General features: G+C 29.4%; 1 protein-coding gene across 3 annotated transcripts in view; it reads left to right on the top strand.

Moving 5' to 3' along the window:
- The window catches only part of LOC129987707 (early growth response protein 1-B-like), a 35,425-nt gene extending 12,313 nt beyond the window's left edge, over positions 1–23,112 (top strand). The window contains exons 2-4 of one of the 3 annotated variants that reach the window (XM_056095656.1): positions 1,541–1,621; positions 15,391–16,184; positions 16,827–23,112. In XM_056095656.1, coding sequence (XP_055951631.1) covers positions 1,541–1,621; positions 15,391–16,184; positions 16,827–17,423 — 1,472 coding nt within the window. In that variant the 3' untranslated portion in view covers positions 17,424–23,112. Of the gene's footprint in view, positions 1–1,540; positions 1,622–8,002; positions 9,350–15,390; positions 16,185–16,826 lie in introns of those variants that run through there. The other 2 variants (XM_056095658.1, XM_056095657.1) reach the window with 2 other exon arrangements.
- Positions 23,113–25,337: the final 2,225 nt, after the last annotated feature.

Below are 25,337 nucleotides of genomic sequence, written 5' to 3'. Positions count from 1 at the left end.
TGCCACGAGACACGAGCCTGTGTGTGCCTTTTTTTTTTTTTTTTTTTTTTCCTTTCTTTAGTGGTTTTTTTTTTTTTTTTACTACCCTCTGTTTTTCCCCTTTTTTTATTTTATTTTTTCCGTGGCATATTTTTTGCGCGCGTTTTTCTCTTATTCATTCCTCCCTTCACCACTTCACATATCTTGTTCTTTTTCCAGCTGTAGGATCGGAACCATTTTGTTTAAGAAGGGGTGGACGTTTACACTGCAATATATATTTTTTACCTTTTTTTTTTTTTTTTTTCTTTACAATAGTGACAAAACACTGAGCGCGTTGCCACGTGGTAACAATCGGGCATTTTTCTTTTTTTTCAAATATGTTCATTTGTTTTGAATTGTCATTTTTTTTTCTTTTCATTTTGTGACAAAAGATAGTTCTTATTATTTTTTGTTTACTCCCTTACCGTAACTGTAACTGTAGGAGGAGAAGGAAGAAGAGGCGTGGTGATATCTTTAAGCATATGCATGTATTTATTTCGTGTCACTTTTTACCCTTGTCATCGGGTAACTGAGCGTTTGTGCGAAACATAAGGGAATGAAACATGTTCTTTTTATTAATTTTTCAAGATTGTTGTGGTTGTACAGTTGTTAGCGTTTTTCCCAATGAGTAGGCGTCTAATGAGAAATAAATTATAGTTAAGCGTCACGACTTAACGATGTCTAAATCAATTTATTGAACATTTGTTTATTTTGCTAATCATCAGTACGAAAAATAATGAATTATCTTAAGAGGTGATAGTGTTATGAAACAAAGTTTTGTTCTTAAATAAAAAAATATAATTGGAACTTTTATTGATTTTTTCCATTGTGGTCGTCATAAACATTGCTAAGTAGTCTATCCAATACATTAAAAAATGTTTTCTGTCATCTTCCAATGTATGGATCAAATGAGATCGATTTTTGATATTCGATTCGATCTGAGCTATTTTTGATATTCGATGTTACACATTGAACAGAATTGGTAGTTATTTATTGCAATCTGGTCCACACAAATGTATTTGTGAAAAGTTTCAATTGTTTTGATTTTTTCCCCCTAATTCTCAATATTGCTTTATTAATTTATTTTTTGTCGGGTTAGAATATTCACACTATATTAAAAATAATATTATTGATTATATTCTTAAATACCTTGATGAAAATTAATTAAAAACATTTCATATCTGAATAGCTCATTGCTTTAAATTATAACCGAATATTTTTCAAAAATTTCATTGACTCATTTTTATTACGATTTTCGTTTTTAAGATTTTTTTTTCTTTTAACACTAACGTTGAAGGTTTATAAAAAATATCATTGTAGCATTTTAGTTAAGATATTTCAATTTTTATGTTAATGGTGCGCTAAGGAGGCACACTTCTTATCTCCTGACTGACTAATGCTACTGCTATTAATCTTTCGCTTGGGAATCCTTTATGCTTTCTTTTTATATTTTGTTTAAACTATGTCTGATGTTCTTAGTGAAAGCGTGTGCATAAAATTGGCCCTTCGGTTGTTATTCTAGACATGCTCGACTCGGAATCGTGCCAGACACTCCGGAGCTGCGACGCCCTGCTCGAATCGTACCGAATGCTCTGGGATTCTGGTGTGTATGATTTTCTTAGACAATGTACATTTCTTGTTTTCTTTCCCTTTGTTAGATGTTCACATGAAGATGGGCCCTTTACTCTGCAGTAGAGCATCGGTTATGAACCACTAGGCACACTAAAAATTAAAATAAGAAATAGCAAAATTTGCTAATTGCTGCTTTTTTAATGATTATTATTATATCATCGTCCACATTTATAAATTGCATTTTAATTATTCCCTGTGCTAAATAAGCATCGCATCTTTGATTTTCAAAATTAGGCATGATTAGCAGCTACTTAATTTGCATTTGCCTCATACGTGAATCTAATTCAACTATCCATTTGAATTGAATCAAAACAATTATACATTTCCTATACAAAAGATATTATGCAATAAGATAGTAAAAAAATGAATTTTTCATTCTCAACCTTCTGCTATTTGCATATTATACAACAAAATGTACGAAATTAATTCCCAATTTTCACATTGGTTCCTTAACTTTTTCCAGCATCCAGGCATTAATATGGTTTAGAAGTTTATAAGGTGAGCCCTGACTCTTCTGCAAAACGATATATTCTGTAACAAACTAATTTCCCCTACCCCTAGAGCTGTAGAGCCATTTCATGTACCGATATTCATAAACAAAATTACGAATTAGCTGAGTATTTGTATTAGGTGTAAAAAATGGCTATCAAATAAAAATTATAAAAATCTTTAATTTTAAGCCAATTTTTTCCTACCTCTTATATCCTTAGTTCCAAATTCTAAGAAGATCAATTAGACTGATTTTTATTTAATTTTTTTTTTAATCATAAGCTAATTTTTTTAATTTTTTTAATTTTGGTAATTTGTAATTCAAAAATTAATTTAATAGGAAATACCATGTGCAATAATTTAGAAATTAAAGAATAATAATATATTTGCAGGACTCTTTTTTTTTTTAATTATTTATCATGAAAAGATTGTATTAAAAAAGTGAATGGGGAATAATCGAAGTTCTACTGCATTTATCTTGCATTTTTATGTCTCTCATCCGTTTGTATGCATTTCTTTAATCCCATTTTTCTTATGCTTAGCATTATTATCCTAGCATGAATTATAGAATATGTCTGTTCACAGATAAATATACCTTAAAATCCTTTAATCTATTTTTTATGTGTTGAGCGCATACATTAAACACATTGTGGCTTTCATTTTCTTTTTCCTTGGAATGTTTGGTTATTTTTCTGGCCCACTTACTCCACAAACACTTTCTTTCATTTAAAAAGTAATGCTGGTCATTGTTATAATAAGTGTGCTTAAGTTTTGATAATGCTCTTAAAATGAATGTTAAAAAAAAATCGAAACATATTTAGCTTTTGTTCCCGCTGAACCTTGCTTACATAGTAATTCCCTCCCTCATCTCTATATATAAATCTTATAAGAATTGCTAAAAAAATATTTATAATTTTCGATAAACAAACAAGAACCCACCGAAATCGAATCCGTACAATTGGACTTGATGAAAGATGACGTCATGTACAATGACGTAACAACAATAAGGTGACGTAATCCCAATCAACGAGAAAAGATGTTTTCCCGCGCGCGCCGAAGCGAAAGAAAATGGAGAGAATTTGTTCGGTAATTTCCGCCAAAGAGAGAAGAGCTCAGTAACCACAATGCGCTCTACTCCGCTTAGATTAGAAACAGCTCCGTTTTTATTATTATTATTTTTTTTGTCCTGGTAATTTTTCTCCACTAAATGACATCGTTTTCCTTCCCTTCCCTTCCCCACCACCTTCCAGTTGTTCAGTTCCGTTTCGAGAGCATGCTATTAAGACAGTATGTTTTCGGAGACGGAATTGTTCATTGTCTAGAAGAAGGGTGGAATTGAAAATTGCTTATTCTGGTAGAGATGACTAAAATTCATTTTTTTTTTTATTTCGGTGGGAACTTTTAAAATGTGTTATTTTGTAATATTTTATTTAATATTTGATAAATAGTCTTATATATGTAGCATAAATCTTTGTTAAATATTTAATCATAACTTTGTTGAATACTTATTTGTTAAATCAGCTAATTTAAACTTTTCTTACTTAATTCTATTTGGTAATATATGTTAAAATCTGCAATTAGATTTTTAATTATTATATTGTGTGATTATTAAAGAAATGTTTCATGAAATGTTTGTTTTATAAGATATAATAATTTTTATTTCATTTCATTTTTTTATCTTAAAGTATACAATTTGTAGATGAATATATTTATAATTTATTTTTTAAAACGTGATTAATAACCATTTTTAAAATTTTATTGATTATACAATTAGTGTATAATGGAATTGTAAAATTAATTAACTATTTGATAATGGAATGGCTTAATTGATAAAATCAAGAAAACTATAAGGTAAATGGGAAAAAAAATTCTTGAACATTATGAAAACAAAATTACTAATTTAACTTTTTATTGTAATTTTAGATAAACTTTTTGAAGTAGTGACGATATACTATTGAAATCTATCCTGAAAAATTATTTCGGATAAAGAAATTAGAAATTAGAAAAAATATCACTTGCATGGGATATGAGTGTTCCTTGTTTAATTGCAGTAAAAATTTCCACCAATTACTTCTATGGAAAATAAAGGACTTACGTTGATAAACTCGATTTTGAATGGAAATTAAATTTTAATTCTATAACTTTGAGAAGATAAAATTGCTTGTTTCTAGTAAGATATAATAGAATACTGTGTTAAATTATATAGCATTCTAAATTATACAGAAATTTTCATTTTTAATATTTTTCCATCGTTTAGTTAGTTTCCATCGTTTAGTTAGTTTCCATCGTTGAGCATATTTTAAAATAAAAATTCAATAATTTTTGTATAAATTCTTTGGCGGGTTTTCCAACTAGGCAGTTAGCTGATAAGGGTCCACGTGGAGATTGATGAAAACAATTTTATTATCTTAGTTTTTTTATAGATTTGTAAAAAATACGTATACTGGTGATAATGACATATTAGGGCAATATCAGCATTTCATTATACATAATGGTCGGTTCCTATCTGATTCATTATGTTCATTTATTTACGATATTATTTAGAAATTCCGAACTTCTACTTCAATGATATTTTGTGCAAATATGGATGCCGAAAATCGTTGATCTTAATAAGTAAATAAAAGCAAATCTATTTTCACAAAGCTACTAAAATAAAGAAAATAATATGAAATTTGATCGTTACGTGTTAAAAATGTGAAACTAAATTGATCGTCTTTGTTAGCAGCGGGACCATAAAATGTATACTACTTAAGGCCCTGAAATGCTTTTTGTTGTTGTTGTTCTGTTGTATAGGGATATTCTGGAATTACTGATACATTTATTAAAAAGTAAAAAAATAGCAGCGAAACCATAAGAATCGACCTGAAATTAGCTATATTAAACATTTATAAGTTTGTAATACAGTATATCAAAAATCAGCATTTGGGCATCAGTGATATTATTGAAGAAAAATGGGTATTATATTTTTATGGACGTAACTAAAATGTTTAATGAAAATTATATAGTTACAAAGCAAAATGGTAAAAGTTTTTAGCAATAACAAGTTTGTTATATTTTGCTAAACTGCATTTCTTATGCAGTAAACAAAATCTAGCTTGTACGCGGTATTATAAATATGAAACATTTATAGCGTTAATATGTAATAATAAAATTATAGACTTTTTTATTTTAACTCTGTGCTCTCTTCTCTTTTATAATTATTTTATAATGTGTAACGAAAGGTCTTAATACATTAAATAATAAATATTTATGTATTTGAATCTACTAATTCATCTTTCTAACATATAAATACGATCAGAATTAAAATTCACCTGAAAAATCAGTCGTTTTTATTATTTCTAAAGCCTAAATAAAATATCAACATGTAATTTAAATAATCTTAGTATGGTTTTTTTAATGCCGGTAATTTAAGCATTTGAACAGAGAGTTACTCATTTATTTTTTAAGTTTATGAACACATATAAGGTTTAACTAGTTAAAAGTTTAACTATGCAGTTAGACGGGTGTCTTAGGTTATCGAAAATGCGTACACACGTGATACACATCAATCAAGTTACGCGAATTTACTTTTGAAATAAAATGTTTGATTTTCCATTGGAAAAAAGAATGTGACTTCGAGAATGTAATGTAAAACAATTTACACTCGTCGTCTTAGTTAAATCCTTTTTAAAATAGTAATATTAAAGTTTAACTAAATACGAATAAATTTCATTTTTAGTATTAATTTTTGGAAACTGTTGTTATTACTTTTTACATTGAGCGATTGTTTCTGTAAATTATTCTACTTTTTTGTTAGTCTTATTTTAGGGGAAACATACCACAAATTAAAGATGCCCCGATTTCTAAGTTGTTGCGCTTAAGAAATAATTTAACATTTCCACAACAAACGTCGCCCAGTTGTCTTTGTTTATTTAATGTTTGTCCTACCTCTGTCGTCATCACTGGTTGAAAAACAAACTTGACATTTACCTTGTGCAGTTGAACAAGCAACTGCGCGCATAAGGTTGACCTTTGGGCATAAGAGCTCGTGCTTTACAATACTTCGGCGAATAACAACAGTGGTTGAAAATGTCAGTTATACTTTTCCTACAAAAGAACAAAGCCCATATTTCACTCTTTTCAATAAAAAAGTAACACAGTCGAAAGAGGGAAAAAGTCTTTTAAAATAAATAAATAAAATTGAAACCCGAAATGGAGTCATGTATAGTAGTACACCACCTGTCTTATGTGTTTACTTTCTGAGAGAAGGATTGAAACAAATGTTGTCGTTTCTGGTTCTGAATTAGTAAGACGTTATAAGAGAGCATGAAACAAGATTTTTTTTTATCTTGGAAACAAATGGAAGTGAAAGGGGGAAGTGATTAGTTCGCAGGTGTTAAATATGGTTGTAATTCTAAGAAAAATGATTGGGTTAGGTCAGAGTGGCAAGATCGATCATTTTTCCGTCTTGTTTGGAACTTAGTTTTGTCGTTTAATATTTTTGATGTGTTTTTTAAACTGAGATTGCTGGAATAGTGTTTGGAAGTGTGATCTTTATAAAATCTACTGGAGTACTGTATTTGTTGAAGTGCATGTTATTAGATTGAATGGTAAGTTCGGATAACTTTTGTTTCTTTTCTATTTTTATTTTTTAATAATTTTTATTTTAAATCTTCAGATTTTTGGTAAAACGTGATTTTTTTTAATGAATATTAAAATTCATTTCTTAAAATAAACTGGTAGCCTTTTTTTTACTAAAGTGAAGGTTTTTATGATGTGTCATTATTTTACTTGAACAATGAAATCTCAATTATATATATATATATTACTATTTTGCTGTTACCGACGTGTACTAATGTTTGATATTATTTTTTTTATGAAGAATGCGAATGAAAATTGATATATAGTACATTTTTATAATGTAAATCCATTATTAGCGCACTAAGCTACCTCTTGTCATATTAAATTTTATGTTTCATGGTAAATAGAAACGTCGTTTCATTCAATTTAAACAAAATAAAAATCAGTTCTTCTAAAAAGTAATTAAACATAGTGGAGGCAAATTAATTCAAAAAATTAATGCTTAATTTTGTCTAATTTTCCTATATAATTGTTTTAAATCTTTTCTCTCTTCAGTAAACTGCGATTTCATGGGGGGGGGGGCCTTCAATTTGGATCTAGTGAGCAGCGAATTCGATACCTGATTCTTCTAGAATCCCGTCTTATACATGATCCTGGTGCATTTAAAACCACCAGGGTGAAAAACCTCCCACTGGCCTGTCGAAAAAGTTTGGAAAAGGACATAACATCTTATTTGATCGTCTTGCGATTCAAAATTACTAAACAACCCTTTATAATTACGTCCAAAAAGGAATGTTAATCGACTGTATTAAATTTTTATTATTTTTTTCAGACCAAAATTAATATTTTCTAAACACAAACGAATTATTGGTTACCGATAATTAAAAGCAAAATTTTCTTTATATAACTTACCGATGTTTCGCAATGATATGCGGTTTGCAAGGAACCTTTGCATAGCGCGCAGTAGGCGAAAGGTAAAAAACCTCAATCCTTCGCCTCAGACAGCGCGGTCCCTCGGAAAATATTTCCTCCGTCTTCTTTTTTTCTTATCTCGCGGTTTATTTATAAAGCCTTCCTAGTCAGATGGTGGACGATAACAGAGAGGAACGGGAAACAGCCCTTTCTCTAACCACCCGCTACGACGACTCGAGATACTGATAAGGACGTCAAAGGATTGTTTATTATTACGATGATGATTGGATTCCCGAGATCATCCCACAGAGGTGATACACAGCTTTGTGTTTGTTTGCTAGGATGGCTCCCTCTCTTAACCTGCTCCTTATTTGACGAGCCAACCGTAAAGAAGAAGGGGATTCTTCCATGCAACAACACGAACAAAAAAGGGAAGACATTAAAAGTTTGAAAGGAGGTGTGGCCTACGCGTTTTTTTGACCAATCGTGGGCGACTCTCGGGTTCAGGTTTATGCCCCAAGAAGACGAGTTTCCCATTGACTTGCCTCCTGATACCTGTTGTCACACGTGCTTTTCGGACGAGAGTTGGATGGTGTGTGTGCACATCTCGGAAAGGGATGGTGAAAACCTGTTGCACGTCTCGGACCTCATGCCAATTTGGATCGGGTGTACTTCTTCAATCGCCCGCCGGTTGGGCCAACTCCGGAAAAAGACGCGCATCGTAACTCGTGTGTGTGGAAAGTAGAATTTCGCTGATGAAATCACTCCGATGTGGCAGTGTTTACTTACAGCTTCAAGGTCTACCACTTGGGTTTCTCTGATCGTTCCCATGCTTGCTTTGCCGTAATTCATCATAATAGTCATTATTCTTAGTCTATCATTAAGGATATGGATCAACAAAATTAATGTTGCTATTTTGAAATGAAATGCGCTATTTGTTATGGCGAGTTAGAAAACAGGAAAAAAGTGTGAAATTAAAAAAAGGAAACTGCTCATTATTCTTGAAAACTTGTATTCTGTGATTTAAGGATATAATTTCATTCAACAAAGAACAGAAATTGTGCTTTTTTAACATCTGAATATAAATTTGCTTGACAAAGATTCAAGATCTTTAGAAAATACTTAAAGTTTGTTGTGATTTTAAAACAATTCGCCATGGCTCTTCCAGGCAAATTTTTGAAAGGAATTTTCAGCGAAATAGAAATGGAAATTGGAGAAATTTTATAAATGATTTATGTGCAAGAGTTTGGACCAATTCACTTCACCTTCAAATCCCCAAAAGGTGAAATTGATCAAGTCTTTCGAGTTGTTATAAATTTCACTGGTGCCATTGTGTGTATAAGTTCGTGTATTATACACCTCTGTATTAGTTCGTGTATTATACACCTCAACAGTTTCAAAAATCCTTCTAGACTGGACTAGATTATACGATACATAAACCGAAACCTGCCAACGCTGGACCAGCACCGGGGTCCCCGCTCCGGTGCGCCGACTTACCCGTGGGTCCCCGTTGAGGGCCATTACAATAGAAGATCCAACATGCCCATGGCCCAAGTGGACAATTGCTGTCGGCGCTTTTCGCCGTGCCAGAGTCCGGTCCATCCTACCAATTATAATTATGGTTATGGTCATGGACCTTGGTGGCCCAATACCGTACCTGGACGGGTACCGACTGTACCCCAAGACATGCATTATTACAGGAGAAATCGGGGCGGTCATTATATGAATAGGTATAATGGTAAGTTGAAAAGGATTTCTTACGCTGGTATTTAGCGCATGTGAGGAAATTAATGCAGGATTTCATTTCAAAAAGGACATTCTGATTCTGTGTAAAAATAAAGAATATGACATTATTTCAAAAAAAAGGTTTTAAAATGACTTATTTTGAATGTCATAGTATAACATTTGCTTTAAAACTTTTATGTTTCAAAATATTGAATCTTTTATAGAATTTATTTAAAGATATCAATCGTTTATAGAATGCTTTATTTCTTTAGATATTTTTTTTTTTTTTTTTTTGCGTGTAATATATTTACTGGCACATAAAAACTAATTGAACGCTATTTTATTAGTACTATTTTTTCTTTAATACTGAATATTTTTTTACAAAAAGAAAGTAAATTTTTTCTTAAAGCAACATGAAAATGTAAAATTTTTCGTAAATTATTTTTTGTTATTTAAATTCTATAAAATATAAAATACAATATTTCATCATTAATGCTGTTAACAAATATAATGTTTAGAATAAATCTTTATAACATATTTTAAAAAAACTCGTTTCAGAAAAGTGGGATTCTTTTTTCTATTTCTTTATTGAGTTTTTCATGTTTTTACAAAGAAAAAGAAATAAACGGCTTCTGTTTTATTAATAATTAAATGTATGCAAATTTTATTACATCACATGCAAATTAAAAGGCTTGGTTAGTCCCCATTTTAGAAATTTTTTTTAACTATCTTTAAAGAATTTTTTTAAAAAACTGAAAGTAAGGACATTAAACAGAAACGTATTTAAATGGCATTGATATAAAAAGAAACAGATGATCACATTTCGGAAAAACTGAGATTTTTTTAAAAATGACATCATGGTACGATAAAATTCATCTGTTTTATAATCAAATAGAATAATATCAAATTCATAACATGATATCAAATTGACATTGTAAAGCATATAAAATTTATGGAAATAAATAACTTTTTCTAAAGTGCTTTTATTGCTGTTACTTCGTAATTAATTTCCATTTCAAAAATCAGTTTTCTAAACGGATATCGTATTTTGCCCATTAAGGTAGAAATTATAAATATTTTCTGTTTTCTTAAATCGGTTCTGTTGCGGATATTTTATTTTAAATTTTGTTAGAAAATTCAATAAAGATAGTTTGCTGAAAAATTTAAGTTCTTATTACATTCTTGCCTTTGAAATGCTGGTTTTATGAATTTAATATTATTTAAAACGCGAATGTTTAAAAATTATTCTTTTTTAACTTTATTATTCTGCTTTCCAAATCTAATATACTTTTAAAATCAAACAATTATAAAATCTAATCTGACAAATCGAACTATTACAAAGTTTGATTCAAGTTAATTTTGAGTATTATGAATTAAATGAATTCAAAAAGTCATAATATAATCTGAGTATTGAATAGTGTTTTAAAGTTTTTGTTCCATTTAATTTTACATATGTTTTATTAGATTATATGTAGTTTAATATCTGTATCCCTTAATAATATTTCATACAATTTAAAATTAAATAGAAGTAAAAGAACAAAATATAAAGTAGGAATTTTTTTTTTATTTCTTTTTTCTTATTTTTTTCTCTAATCCGTTTAACCTATAAAGCTTTTGTATTTAAATTAACTAATTGCCTTTAAAATCAAATTAAATCAATTATTAAGAAAGCAAAATTTTCTATTCAAATTAAATCTTTATATTTATGACTTTCTTATTTGTTTTTCTATATACACAAGATATATAAATATTTTTTTCTCTCATTTCCGTCTTTCTTTAATTTCACGTATTTGACAAGATTTTGTACCTTTTTTTTATTGCTTGGTGATTGTTCTAAATTATTTTCTTTTATTTCATTGAATTCATATACATAAATTTTATCATATAGAAGTATATTCTTATTTATTTTTAGGAAAAATTGCAAACTATAATAATGCACTGTCTAATTCCTTTAAAATAAGTTATTTTAACATTTTGGGTCTTTTTATTGACTAAATAGAAATATAAATTTTTGCTTGAATAATTATAAAGTGTTTCGGAAAAAAAAGGATGTCATCTGGAAAATGTGCAAAAGAGAAAATATATTATAAGTCTTTAATATTTTAATTTCGTCATTTTTTTGCTCTTTTTGCATATTTTATGACCTACTAGTGTGAATGCTTCTTATTTCTTCAATTACATTTTAATTAGTCATAGATGCTTGCATTAGATGCGTTAAATAATGAAATATTTAATCAAATAATTTATTAATAAAATTTTATGTAAGTTGTGCTAGAAATTTTCTTCAAATCGTATATTTTTATACATTATTCAATCAATACGTTATTCAACTGAAAGTTTTATTCCATTGTCAATCCAATTGTTTTTTAAAAATTTCTATAAGTATTCGAAGGCCATTTAGAAATAATAACCTTTTCGAACTAGAAGTGGCTATGCATATTGGTTTTGTTAACTTGCTTTTTTGCTAAATTTAGTTCGTTTGTTGTTGTTGTTTTTTTGGGGGGGAGGGGCTTTATATCTGTATGACAATATTTTGATCGCATATGTTAAATCTGATTTTTGGATTCTGTGTTAGTTTATGTTTTTTTTCCCCTCTTTTCGACTGTGTTTTTGAAGTGAAGTCTTTCTTCATAATTGGAATGATTAAATTATAGTAACTATTTGTTTCGGTCAATTACCGTGAAAATTCTATATGTTCAACCCCAAGGAAATAGCTTCAATCCATCTGCACATTTGACTTTTATAAAATTATATAAGTAATATGCTTTTCTGCAATAGTTTTTTACGAAAAAAGATTTAGGCCTCCATTCAGGGCAATTCCTATTCCGGAAATACAGCATCTTTAACATTCACATAGTAATCCCGCCCCATTCAAAAAAAATCTTACCTTTCTCCAACCACCTGTAGAATTCGAACAACACCAGCGCCCCCAAATGCCTCGTCCATCCCCGGCAATCCTGTCCTCATCCTTCTCCAGAACTCCTACGCGTCAACTGGCGCGTGGGAGTCAGTTCTCATGGCTACTAGGGGCTACATCCCAGCTGTCGAATGAAGACACCACGAGCGAAGGCGTTCCCGGGATCCCCCTGAAATTACACCGAGGGGTGAGAATTCGAATCGTTTGGATCCTACCGGTTGGTTATCAATTTGGGATCTTCCTGTGTTCAGTTATTCCTTTCCCACCCGTCAAGAAACGGAATGTCTATAGGAAACCACCGGAGATCTACTGTTTGTACCCGGTGAATTTATCTCCATTGTGTGGTGTTATGATGTGATTTTTTATTGGTTTTTATGAGAAAAAGTGAAATGTTTCGTCGGCCTCAGTGTTTAACGTAGGTGTGTTTTGCTCATCGCGAAGTTCTTCATCTGCCAGAGATCCCATGTCCTCAGAATGGGATATTGCAAACACAATATGTAGTGAGTATGAACCAGGTGAGACTGATTGTTGTTATTTCATCGACGGTGGAAGCTGTTGGTATTTTGAGGAATTATTAAGATTGTTTGATTTTATTTACCGTGTTTGTGATGTATTTTGTTGGCTGGTGTGAATCGGATAGGGGATGTCGAGTACTCTTGGTGATTCGAGTTCAATGACTCTAAGCGAATTGCAATGTCGGAGGAAGGTGGGTGTCAAGGTGGAGTTGTGTGTAATTAACGTTAAGAAAACTAATCGATATCAGTGTTTCTTTGTAAAACTGCTTTTCTAAGATCATGATGCGAATTATTTTGAACTGTTAATTGATTTATGTAAATTTTTTAAAATTCTATATTGAGAATTTTCAAGTTGACTTTAAAATTTTTTATTTTTTTTATCTGAAATGTTGTAAATGAAATTGTGTAAGCTGATAAGTACTCACTTGGTGAAATCATATACATTTAAATTATTTGTTTACGTTCTTTTTTTTTTTCTTTTTTTTTTAAACTTTCAATCCGAAATTGCTTTTGGCCTCAGATTATTTTTTGTTAGTATGTGTAATTCATCAGAAAACTTAATTTTATTCTTAAATTCCTTTAATTTATAATTTTCAGCAATTCTTTAAAACACTTAAACAAAATTCTCCGGAATATTCTGAGTATTTTCCAGCATTTAATAGTAAAGTATAAAAATTCTTAATCTGAGTTATTCAAAAAAAGAGTAATTTCTGAAGATGGAAAAATCTTTTAAAATGGTATTTTTGAAAAATAGTTAAATTTAGTTTAATAACCTGTTGATTACATCCAGAGGAATGAAGAATTTAATCCCAAACAGGAGACATTAGAAATACGAGCATTTCTTTAAAGAATAAAAACTAAATTGATGAAAACTCTTTTTAAATGGTATGTTTGAAAAACAATTAAATTTAGTTTAATAACCTGTTGATTACATCCAAAGGAATGAAGAATTTAATGAAAAACAAAAGACAATTGAAATACGAGTATTTATTTAAAGAATAAAAACTAAATTAAATATAATCTAGTACATTGATATTGCTTAATAAAGTTTATTATTTTATTATAGACTTTTCAACTAAAACTTATTAATATAAAATGATCATGATTTTTAAATAAAGATTCTAGTGCATCAGTATCTGATATTATTCACATGACAAATATTATTTATCTCTAGATAAGTTTATATATATGATTATCATTACTTTGCTGTAGTTTTAAAATTCAAAAATCAAATTTCCGTAATAAAACTGAACGGTGGTAAATAAAAATCTATAAAGAAACTTTATAAATCTTAGTCATTTGCCAAAGTCAAATTCAAGATTACTTTAAAAAATTACGAAATATTTCTTTTATTGTCACATTAAATCGCCTTTTTCTTATCAGCTGCAGATTTTAAACTCTGAGAAAGCATTTAATGATTAACAAATAAATAATTGTTTTTTAATATCTGATGAGTGGCATTAATTAGAGTTATAAGTAATCTCTAACTTAAAAGTTCGTTATAAATTAGCATTGTAATTTTCAATAAATAAGAAATGTCCTTTGTTTTAAATTTATTTATTAGTTTAATTAAGCTTTTAAATGACGTTGTTGATACTTTCTTGAATTACAGTCGTTATTTATTTGTACTCTGATTTAATGCATTAAGATCAAAATTCTTACAAATTATCATTTTGTAACAGCAGCATTAGACTTTAAATGATATTATATCAAAATTCTTCATTAAAAATATATTCATATACATTTATTTTCATAATTAGGACACTGTGAAAATTTTGAAATAATTAGATATGATTATAAATATTTATATAAAACTGAAAATAATCTTACTTCATTATAATTTCGTAATATTTACTTTAAATCTTATAATCTTATCTTCAAGGCTTTCCTTCATACATTCAGAAATCTTTATGGATATATCTTTATATTTAAGTTCTTTCAAATTATTAAATTAAAAATGTTAAAATTGTTAGAATTAAAATCTCTAAATAATAAATCATATTATTATTAAATTTCGTTACTCTAATTTCAGGAGTTTTATCCGTTTTGTATAGATGTCGCTCTTAGAAGAGTTAGGAAACATATGAGTTTTTGAACTGTTATATTAAATTTCTAATGAAAATCTAAAGTAATGTAACGAGATTTTATTTGCTATTAAAATGATTAGGTATTAGTTTAGATATTAAAACATGTATAATTTTAATTTAATTCTATATATTTTTTTAAAAACCTATGTAAATAGGCTATATACTTGCATAATTATCCACAAATAAATATTACTCAAATTTTAGTTATTGATAAGCTAGTAAATTTAAATTATATTTTGCCTGTAGAGATAGGAAAAAGTTAGAATATTTCTTTGTTTCCAAATATAAAGAAAAAGATTAAAACATTTTGATAATGGTAATCTTATTTGGTTAATTTCAACAGTTAAATTCTATATTTATTTGTGAGATAGACTAACGTTCAAATATATAGTTTTTGTAAATACTTTGGTTATTTTATTATATAATAACCACTTAAATATCACATAAAAATTATTTAATGTATGTTAAACTATTTTTCAATTGCATTGATGTAAAAAGCAGATTGTTGATGCATTGTCCTTTTCTTTTATTTCAGCCGAAGCCTCAGATCCCCTCAATGAGCGCACCGAATGCGTGGGAACTATGTTCCCCAGCAGCCACAGCAACTCCCCCGTGGGACGTATCAGCTACAGAGGCAGTTTCACCACATCCACCACTCCAGTCACATCCGCCTGTTCGTCATCGGCCTCTGGGCTGTCCCCTACAGATTGGCTGCATAGTCCGTCGTCCTCGGAAAAGAGCCTTCTCACTCCCCTCATCAGCATCATCAACCCATCTACCCCTACGGCCACTCCACCTCCCTCTTCCGTTACTCCACCCCATCATCATCAGCATCACCACCAAGAACAGCCGCAGCAATCTCCTTATGAAGAGAGTCATCAGGAACAACAGTCCTACCTGTCGAGTCCCTCACCCCACCAACAGGAATTGCTGGAGCAGTTTGCAGTGGCCGTTTCTCAACAGCAATTCGACCCCGTGTCTTTCACCTTAAAGCAACAGTCGCCGTCATACTCCACGCCCTCATCGACGGCCCCAACGTCTGACCTAATGGGTGTTTCGCCGGACGACGTCGTATACCACAGATCGTCGCCGTCCGTATCATCTCAGCAGCAGCAGCTAGCCAAATATCAATGGACGACGGCAGCGGCGACAGACTTTGCAGCTGCGTCTGCTACTGGTGGATTGCAGTTGGTGCAGTCGGGCTCAGTACTGGTGCCAAAAATGGAACCACTAGCGGATGAAGCATCCTGTGCGACAAGTACTACCCTGTTGTTGACGGATCCACAAACTTCGGCCTCTCTAGCCGAATACAATCAAAGCACCAGCAAGGTAAGTTAAGCAATGAGCTCTTGCTTAAAGAAATTAATAATTAATCAATTCGAGTTACATAAACAGCTTACGTAAAAGAAAAAGCAAGGAATTTTTCTCATATTCTTATTTGTTATGAAATAACAATCATACATAATGGTTTCTTTGCCAACGATACGTTTTTGTCACCTGAAACGTTTTGAAACGAAAATAATTTATCACTGCGGTTATTTGTATTATCTTCTTTCTTACATTCAGCTTTTTAGCATAAGAAATGAATAATACTGCATTTAAAAATATGTAAATTTTAAGTAAAAATTCCTTGTGATTTAAATTTTTGTTTATCACTTCCATTTCTTAAATGTTTAAACTAAAGGTTATAATCATTTCTCTAATTAACCACTCTAAAATGCGAACCGTGTTTTCAAATGGTGAGCCAAGTTATGTGTCAATATCTTAGCAATTTTTCTATTCTGGGAATGTTAACTAAATTCTAAATAATAACACTATGAAGAGCTATATGTTCCAGCAGACAGATATTTAAAGAAACATAAACAGAAAAAAAAATAATTGCTATATTGTAAAGTTGAATCTATGGAAATGATATGTTCGTTTCTTGCATTTATTAGATAAATTGTAATTCAGCCGTTTTTTCTTTTATAGGGCCACGAAATCCTTAGTCAAGCCTACCAGTGCAGCAATGTTCCCCTGAAGTTGCTTCCGGTCAAGCCTCGCAAATATCCCAACCGTCCTTCCAAGACGCCCCTGCACGAGCGCCCTTACGCTTGCCCCATTGACAGCTGCGACCGCAGGTTTTCTCGAAGCGACGAACTCACCCGCCACATCCGAATCCATACTGGACAAAAGCCCTTCCAATGTCGCATCTGCATGAGGTCCTTCAGCCGTTCGGATCACCTCACTACCCATATTCGAACCCACACGGGAGAGAAGCCCTTCACCTGTGAAACTTGCGGTCGCAAGTTTGCGCGCAGCGACGAGAAGAAACGGCACGCCAAGGTGCACCTGAAGCAGAGGTCGAAGCGACAGCAGTCGTCTACGACATCCTCTGCGGCGTCTTCTTCTTCGACGGCATCGTCCACCGTATCGTCTCTGCAGCAACAACAACAGCAACAGCAGCAGCAACAACAACAACAGCAGCAAGGCGGGCTCTTGCTGCTGGACATTCCGCCTTCTGTTACCACTAGTCTCCTCACTGGACCGCTTGCCACGCCAGTGGTCACAACCACTGCCCTTAGGTGATTAGTGTGGACTAACCGAGAGGAAAGATTTGGACAGATGAGGACTATCGTCGTTTGAACGCAAAGCTCAACTGCTTCTTTTTTCTCTCTCCTCCAAACGGGCGGACTTATGAGGTCTGTTTTATTTTTTGTGATATTCAAACATACACTTTGCTGTTCCATCGCCATTATCTTCGATTCTTAGCATTTGTTTTCTTCCAAGTTTTTTTCTTTTTCGTTTATTGTAGTTGAGTACCGTTTTGTGATTAATCGTATCTATATCTATCTTGGTTGCGATGGCTAATGTGATGCTGGAACTAATTATTGTTTTTTTAAAGAAAATTTTATCTTTCGGATATGTTGTTTTGTACATCAGTAGTCCTTTAATAGTGAATGTTGCCATTTTAACAATAACTTGAATTTATTTTTGTTTGAATATATTACAGCTATTATATATTTATTTCTATTGATTGGAAATATCACAGCTATCAATTTTCACTCATTGTGATTAAATGCGTAAATTTCAAATAAGAAGTGGTAGTAAATTGTTCTATATTTTGAAAGAAATTTTATTTTTCTTATATATTACTCGATACTCTCCGGTGATGATTGCAATAATTCGTGCTATAAAATTTGTTACATAATATTATTATCGATATCCATTAATATTTATGTCATTCTATCATGAGTTATATTACTCTAATTCACAAATAAAAGTTATCTCCACTCATTCGCGCTATATTTTTTCTCCTTAATGCAAATATCAAGAAGAATTTTTCTTTAGAACCCTGCATTGTCTAATTGATTAAGATTATATATATATATATATCTTTTGTATTGCACCCCTAGTACCCATATATTAATTTGCGCGAATGAATAAAAAAAGTTTTCTGGTAGCTAATTTACTCGATTTAAATTTGACATATTTATTCCTAATGAACTCGTACAATTGGACATTAACATCTAAGGCAGCTAAATAATTTTTTTTATCGGAAGATTGTCAAGTTCATTAAGGCAGACATTTGAAGAGACACTAAAAATAATTTCACTAAAATGAGGCTACTTGTTTTTAAATTAATTTTTTTTCACAGCTACAAATTATATAACTGATACTTTCAAAAATATATGAGTGCAATACGTGATGAAATACTAAAAGCATAATCATTTACATTATCAATGCATTTATTAAATGCAAATCGGCTTTTATTGAGATTTAAGCTAGTGCAATACAGAAGCATATTTCCATTTTTTTTTAATGTTTTAAAACCTGAGCAGCTACAGAACTTCATTTGAAATTATTTTTATGAATCATGAATTATTTTACATTTATGACTTTTTTTTTTGTTTATTTTGAAATCATATTTGTGTATATTAATTTGAAAAAGTGCCAAGTTCTTATTGATATTTTTACACTTGTTTGACAATCACTTATTTTAACTATCTGGTACAAAAAAATGTTTCTTTTTACATTTTATCTTCAAACCCTTTTTAAATTTTATATTTGAAAGTGCATAAGATTCTCTTTCAATAATCAGTTGTTAAAAATTTTTTATTTAATCAAAAGAGTCCATATTTAAAATATTTGCATTTAATTTTGTTCATAATGCCTTATTCAGTTTTGTTGAATTTCTAAAGCTATCCTGAAATTTCAATTTATACATAATTTAACTGATAAATTGTGAAGTACTGTAGAAAATTCTCCTAAACCCATTTTTGGATATAATATTCTTTTCAGTTAATTACATTTATTTTGGAATAATAAAATCTATATTAAATTTGAATTTACCAATTTCATATGTGTATGATGAAGAATTCTATAAAAAAAGGGATATGAAGCTTTCAATATGTATTTTAATTGTGATTCGAGCTTTTTTAATCGAAAAGGGATAAGCTCTTTATTCTTTGTGCGATCTTACACAAAACTGAAAATTATTGCTCACTATCTCACTGCAGTTCAAGTATGATGAAAATAGGATACTTTTTGGGCATGTTAGATGTTTTTGATTGAAATAAAATGGTTTAAGAAATGCTTCATTAATATAAGCATTCAGCATGAAATATGAACATTAATATGATAGAAAACTATTAATGGTTATGTATGAATATCAAATCTTTAGTTAAAATATATGGAAGTTATAAAAGAATTGTTTTCTTTTTTTATAATTTGATGTACTATGACTAAAATAAATGGGATAGTTTTCTTTTAATTTAATTTTTAATAAAACATTTATTTGATTTTTTAAAATAACAAATGAACATTTTTAATTTGATTCATTTCATACAGCTTAAAAAATTATAAATTGACAGCCAATAAAATACTCAGCTTGCGAAAGATTTTTAAATATCGCGTCCAACTTTTAAACCCAAAAGAAAACGATATCCTCTATTTTGATTATAAATACAGTAATTAGCAGACATGTTTAAATTAAAGGCCTGTAAAATTATTCTTATAAAGAATTTCTTAAATCACGAAATTTCTATATACATTAAACAAATTTATAAAACGAAACATTCTGTATTACCTTTTAGGGATTAAGAACTATTTTACCCAAAATATTTCATGCTGGACTAATTTTTGAAACGGTGTCATTCAATATCATTCGAAAACACTTAAATAATAAAACATAACTAAACTCATAGTCTATTTTTATTCATATACTTAGCTGTGAATGCGCCTTACGAAAACGTTGAGAAATTCTGAGACTCAACGGGATCATATTTTTATATTATTTTTTATTACAGATTCTATTGCTTTAAATGATAAATATATAATTTCCATTTTACTTTCAACTTACTCAAGAAACAAGAGATAAATAGTATTTAAAGATATATCGAAATAGTGTAATAAAAATAACAATAGTTCACCAACGTTGTACGCGGTGCATATGTGAAACATGAATTATGATTGCCAAATCGTTGTTATACGTAGTCGAAGAGAAAGAAAAAAAAAGATTAGGTGAAATTAGAGTCTGAGTAGCGAAAGTAGGAGAGCTATTTTATAAAAAATTTTAATAAAATGAAAAACGATAACATCAAGGCTTCTGATCGTGATATTATATACCCTTACTCTCTGTGTGATAGTTTTGAATTTCAGTCTATCCAAAATGTTTATTGCTTGAAGAATTTTCTCGAATTACGGTGCTAAATTTTGATATTTATTTTTCTCTTAGAAGAAGACAAGACTTAAGGAAATCTGTATAATTATTTACGCCAGTGATTTGCAACCTTGTTGGGCGCATTCCTTTAAAAATATCGAAATATTTAGAGGGAAAAAAAATTGTTGATAACAAAATCAGAAAATGTACTTGGTTTATTTAAAAATAAAAAAACACTCCTTAAAATGTCCAAATACTTTTAAATATATAAAAAGGTATTTGGGTATTATTTGAAATTCCAAAATTCATTAAAGATTTCAAATTTTAAGTTTAATTATTTAAAAAGGGGAATGATTAAAACTATTACATGAAAATGAATCCCAGTTACTACAAGGTTAACAATCACTGATTTATGAAATGAATGCTAACATTTTTAGTTGAATTAAGTTGATAAACAAAAAGTAGAATAAAGAGGTTTAGTTAGAACAAAGTTCCCAGTTTACTTATTCTAAAAAACAAAGCGAGATATTTACCTATTAATCTAGTTTAATCCTAAACGTTACTTAATATGAGTAACTGTTATAACATTTTAACTGCTAAAAATTGCGGGATCCATGATTTTATATGAATACAGTAGTTTAATTTCGAATAGAACTATAATAAATGATAACTTCGAATTTAGATCTTTAGTAACATTTTTAATTCGTCCATTGTTATTAAAAGGAAAATATTTTTCTGCTAGGTTTTTCTTTTTATTTCAAAATCTATTTTTGATGCTGTTATTTATATGAATTATACATATTCTTAAGATTGAAATAAGTAAATTGGGAACTACTGACTTGCAATTATCAAATTGTCCTTTTTCAAACTATCGCTATACAGTAAATAGTAACTTCGGCCGAAAACACTCAGATTCATAGGTTGTACTTTGTAAAAATTGTAAATTTTTGAAAGCATTTAAACTTGACTAAAAGCCAGTAAACATTTATTGACAGAATACGCTGCATAGAAGATACTTTGACTATCTTTCTCATATCAAACGTTGGTGCTGTGCTTGGAAAACAAAAGCATTTCGGGAAAGAATTTTGTGTTTATTGGTGTTATCATTGCTAGGAGAGGGGCGTTTTCTCCCTTCCCAATCATTGTAAATAAATATTCACCATCTTTCAACAAAACTAGTTTCTTTATTTTTGGAAAGAAATACCCATAACACGGTCTTATTTATGTACATTTCTGGACGTTTATTGTCTTCGTTCCTCTTTTTGTATGTACATTTTGCCTGCACAATCATGGAGACAAAGCGATGTATTGTAAAGTTGAAAAAATGCACGTTCTTTGATGTCAAGTTCAATGTGATTGACTGTTGTGGTTGTCTTTGTATATTGATGTTTCATTCGTCTTGAACTAATGTATTGACATGAGAGATGCGCTGTTGTACAGCTTCTTTGTGTTTTGTCGATTTGTTGTTGTATATTTCAATGTGAAATCAAAAAAAAAAAAGATAGTTGAGAATCAAATTCCCATTACTTTGTTTCTTCTATCAAATGTGACTATTACTACTAACTAAAGTAAATATATTACTGGAAAAATATTAATTATTTTGTTGCTTTATAATGATAAATATATATAATTATAAATGTTATTGAATTTAACTTTCTGTTTCCTTTTATAAAAAGTCTAGTAACACTTGCTCTTCGATTGGATATATATATATATATATATATCGATGTTTGAGATATTTAATGTTTGTTCCAGGTTGTTAATTATTATTGTATCAAAATCTTATGGATTGTACAGATGTTTCAGGAAATGTTGAAAATTAGGCTAAGAGAACGTTCGTGAAAAAAATTATTCTGTGTTAAATAATACCGGTGTAAAAACTCGAGTGTGAATAGATTTTAAAATAATGACTCAAGTCAGTAGATGTCAAATAGTTTAATTTCTAATTTGAGGTATATTTTTAATAACGACTTGAGAACAATGTTTCGAATGATTGTCAATTTTTGATGTATGTGTCTCTAAAAAGTTAGTTAAAACTGTAATTGAACTAGCACAGGTTTAGTTGCAAGTATTTTTTACCTTTTTCGACTTTCACATTTAAAACTATTCTCTATATTGCTATATTCCAGTGATATTATACTTAACAATCTATTTTATGCTAAACTTTTCACAAATAATTGCTTTTAACTCTTTCACTTTTTCTGAATTAGGCCCGATGATTTTTTTCCGTGCACCTTCATTTCAAAGAAGTGGATGTTATATTTTCGGGAATATGAAATTAATTGTGTTGTTGTGTGATGTACTGTTAGTGCTTCATTGTTTATTTCTCAGAGCTTTTTAACTGTTACTGTTGTTAATATTGCCAAATGTGAAATAAATATAAATATATATACACACATATATATACGATGTATATTTTTTAATATTCATCATGTTGCATGTGTTTTAGTGTGTCATAACCTTTTAGGCGAACATGAAAACGCCTTTGAAAAAAAACATCTCTTGTCCTGGTGAGATATTAATATTAATTAAAAGAATATGTTTTAATTGATGTATATAACATGGTTGACATAGTGTCGAAACACGAGAGATAATAAAAGTTATATTTACAATCTGTGCCATGTTCTGTCTCATTCATTTATGTATATTTTCTTCATGTACTGTATTTACCCAAGATTAAACATTTTTGAGAAGTATAATTTTGAATTTAATAAGGAAATATTTTGAAAGGTAAGCAGTCATTTCTTATACTCAATAATTAAAAGTTAAGTTTAAAAAATGATTTTTTGAATTGATTATTAATTCAATAAAATTTCTTCCCTATTATCAATTGATAAATTAATTTTAAAACTTTTTTGGGAAATATTGAGTGCCTAATAATTTATCTGTAGCATGACGGAATCTTCTGCCTCAAAAAAAATTAGTTTAAGACCATTAATAGAGCCTTTTTCGGCAGTAAATTTGATACTATAAGATTCCTCTAATGTTGAAACGGGAAACAGCGAGGAATATCAAAAAAGACAAATAGTAGAGATTTAATTAATAAAATATTTCTAGCATTAAAAAAACCGCACCTTAATTACGAGGAATTTTGTATCACATATTTATTATTTCCAGAACTTATTTATTCCCTTTAATCTCATAGAAAATGGTAATTATTTTTTTTAATGTCGCAAATATGCTTAAACATGTTATTTACTTGATATTAGAATACTGCTTATAAAAAGTGATCGGAAATATCAATAAAAGTATAATTCTGATTATATTAAATAATCTTTTTTTTTAAATTAAAGAAATTTTCAACTTTTTTCTTTTATGGTGACCAAATTAGACTCACGAAGTGAACTGCTTAAATGCTCGTCAGTTAGCCTGTTTTGTACATTAGGTGAATCTACGTAATTTCGAATGAGTTTATAAGTTTCGATTATAAGCTTTAATAAAACGCTCTCCTCTAAAAATAGATAGTATGAATTACTCGTTAAAACTGTAGAAGAATATTTACTTATTTTACTATCTATAAATGAAACGGATGTTCTTAAAGGGCCAAAACTTGAAGATTGTCACGGGAATGTAAATAAAAACTTAATCACTTTTAATGATTCAAATCTGCCGAATATAAATTCATAATGTAAAGGGAGACGAACGGAGTAATGTCAAGGCAGAGTAAGAAATAAAAATTCTACAGTCAAAGTAAAATAAAAGTACACATTAGAATAAAGATGGATAGAAAATATTACTTGAAATTGCCGTTCACCGAAAAATTGACAAAAGTGAATCTTAAGAATTTTTTTTTTTTTTTGCTTATTCTTTAATAGAAAACTATCCGATTCCTTAAAGTATAAGAATTAAAACAAAAAATGAAAAAAAGTTTATAAATAATACAAGAAACGGGCTTTAAAGTTTAATAATCGAATTCATTAAACAATCAGAAATAATTTGAAAATTAATGCAGTTTTTTTGATTAAATAAAAAATTTAAGAAACAATAAAAAGTATTTATAACTAAATTAAAGAAGAAAATGTATTCAGCTATGTTAGACTATGATTATCAAAAACTTTAATACGCTTAAAATCGCTAAATTTAATATAGGCAAAATACTAAAAAATATTGTTTCCAGTAATTATTTTAAAACTAATATTTGCCGAAAAATTCACATGTATATATCAGATAATTCAAATTTTCATTGAAGTGCCAAATGAAATAAACGCATAATTCTTCAAAGTTTTTATACTTGATAATAATACTAATGATAACTAGCTTCGGGTCGTCAGACCGCAATAAACCTGCAGTATAATATTATTGTAAAACGAATTATAAAAGTTTTGTCAAACATTTTTATTATTTTTCCCAGCCCTAGAATCTGAAAATCTATGCTGTTATTTTGAATACTACAGGCATATAATACATATTAGAAGAGGGAAAACATAATCTCTACTTTTCTAATAATTATTCCTTTATTATGATAACATCAAGGAATATTGTTACTTATAACAGCTTTGATGTTTGGAATCGATTGTGGAGCAATACATTTTTAGTCAAATTAGAGAGGCAATTTCTGAATCGCAGATTTTACAAGAAAAAATCAAATTTTAAAAACACACACATATATGCTCAGACTTTTGAAGATAATATTCTTTTTGTTACAAATAGAAAATTTTTAACATTGGTAAAAACAAATGTTTATAAAACCCACCTCCATTCTTAATTTCACCTTCACTAAAGTTCACATGGAAATAGAAATAAATGCAAAAAAATCTTCTAAGATACGAACATCCATGTTTAAAATGTTAAACAAAGAAATTTCAAGCTTTGAAAATTTTTTAAAACTTCTAAGCAATAGA

The sequence above is a fragment of the Argiope bruennichi genome, chromosome 10 (genome assembly GCF_947563725.1).
Source record: "Argiope bruennichi chromosome 10, qqArgBrue1.1, whole genome shotgun sequence".
Taxonomy (NCBI): Eukaryota; Metazoa; Arthropoda; class Arachnida; order Araneae; family Araneidae; genus Argiope; species Argiope bruennichi.
Note: the sequence above shows the minus strand (reverse complement) of the source record. Positions and strands in the feature narration are given on the sequence as shown.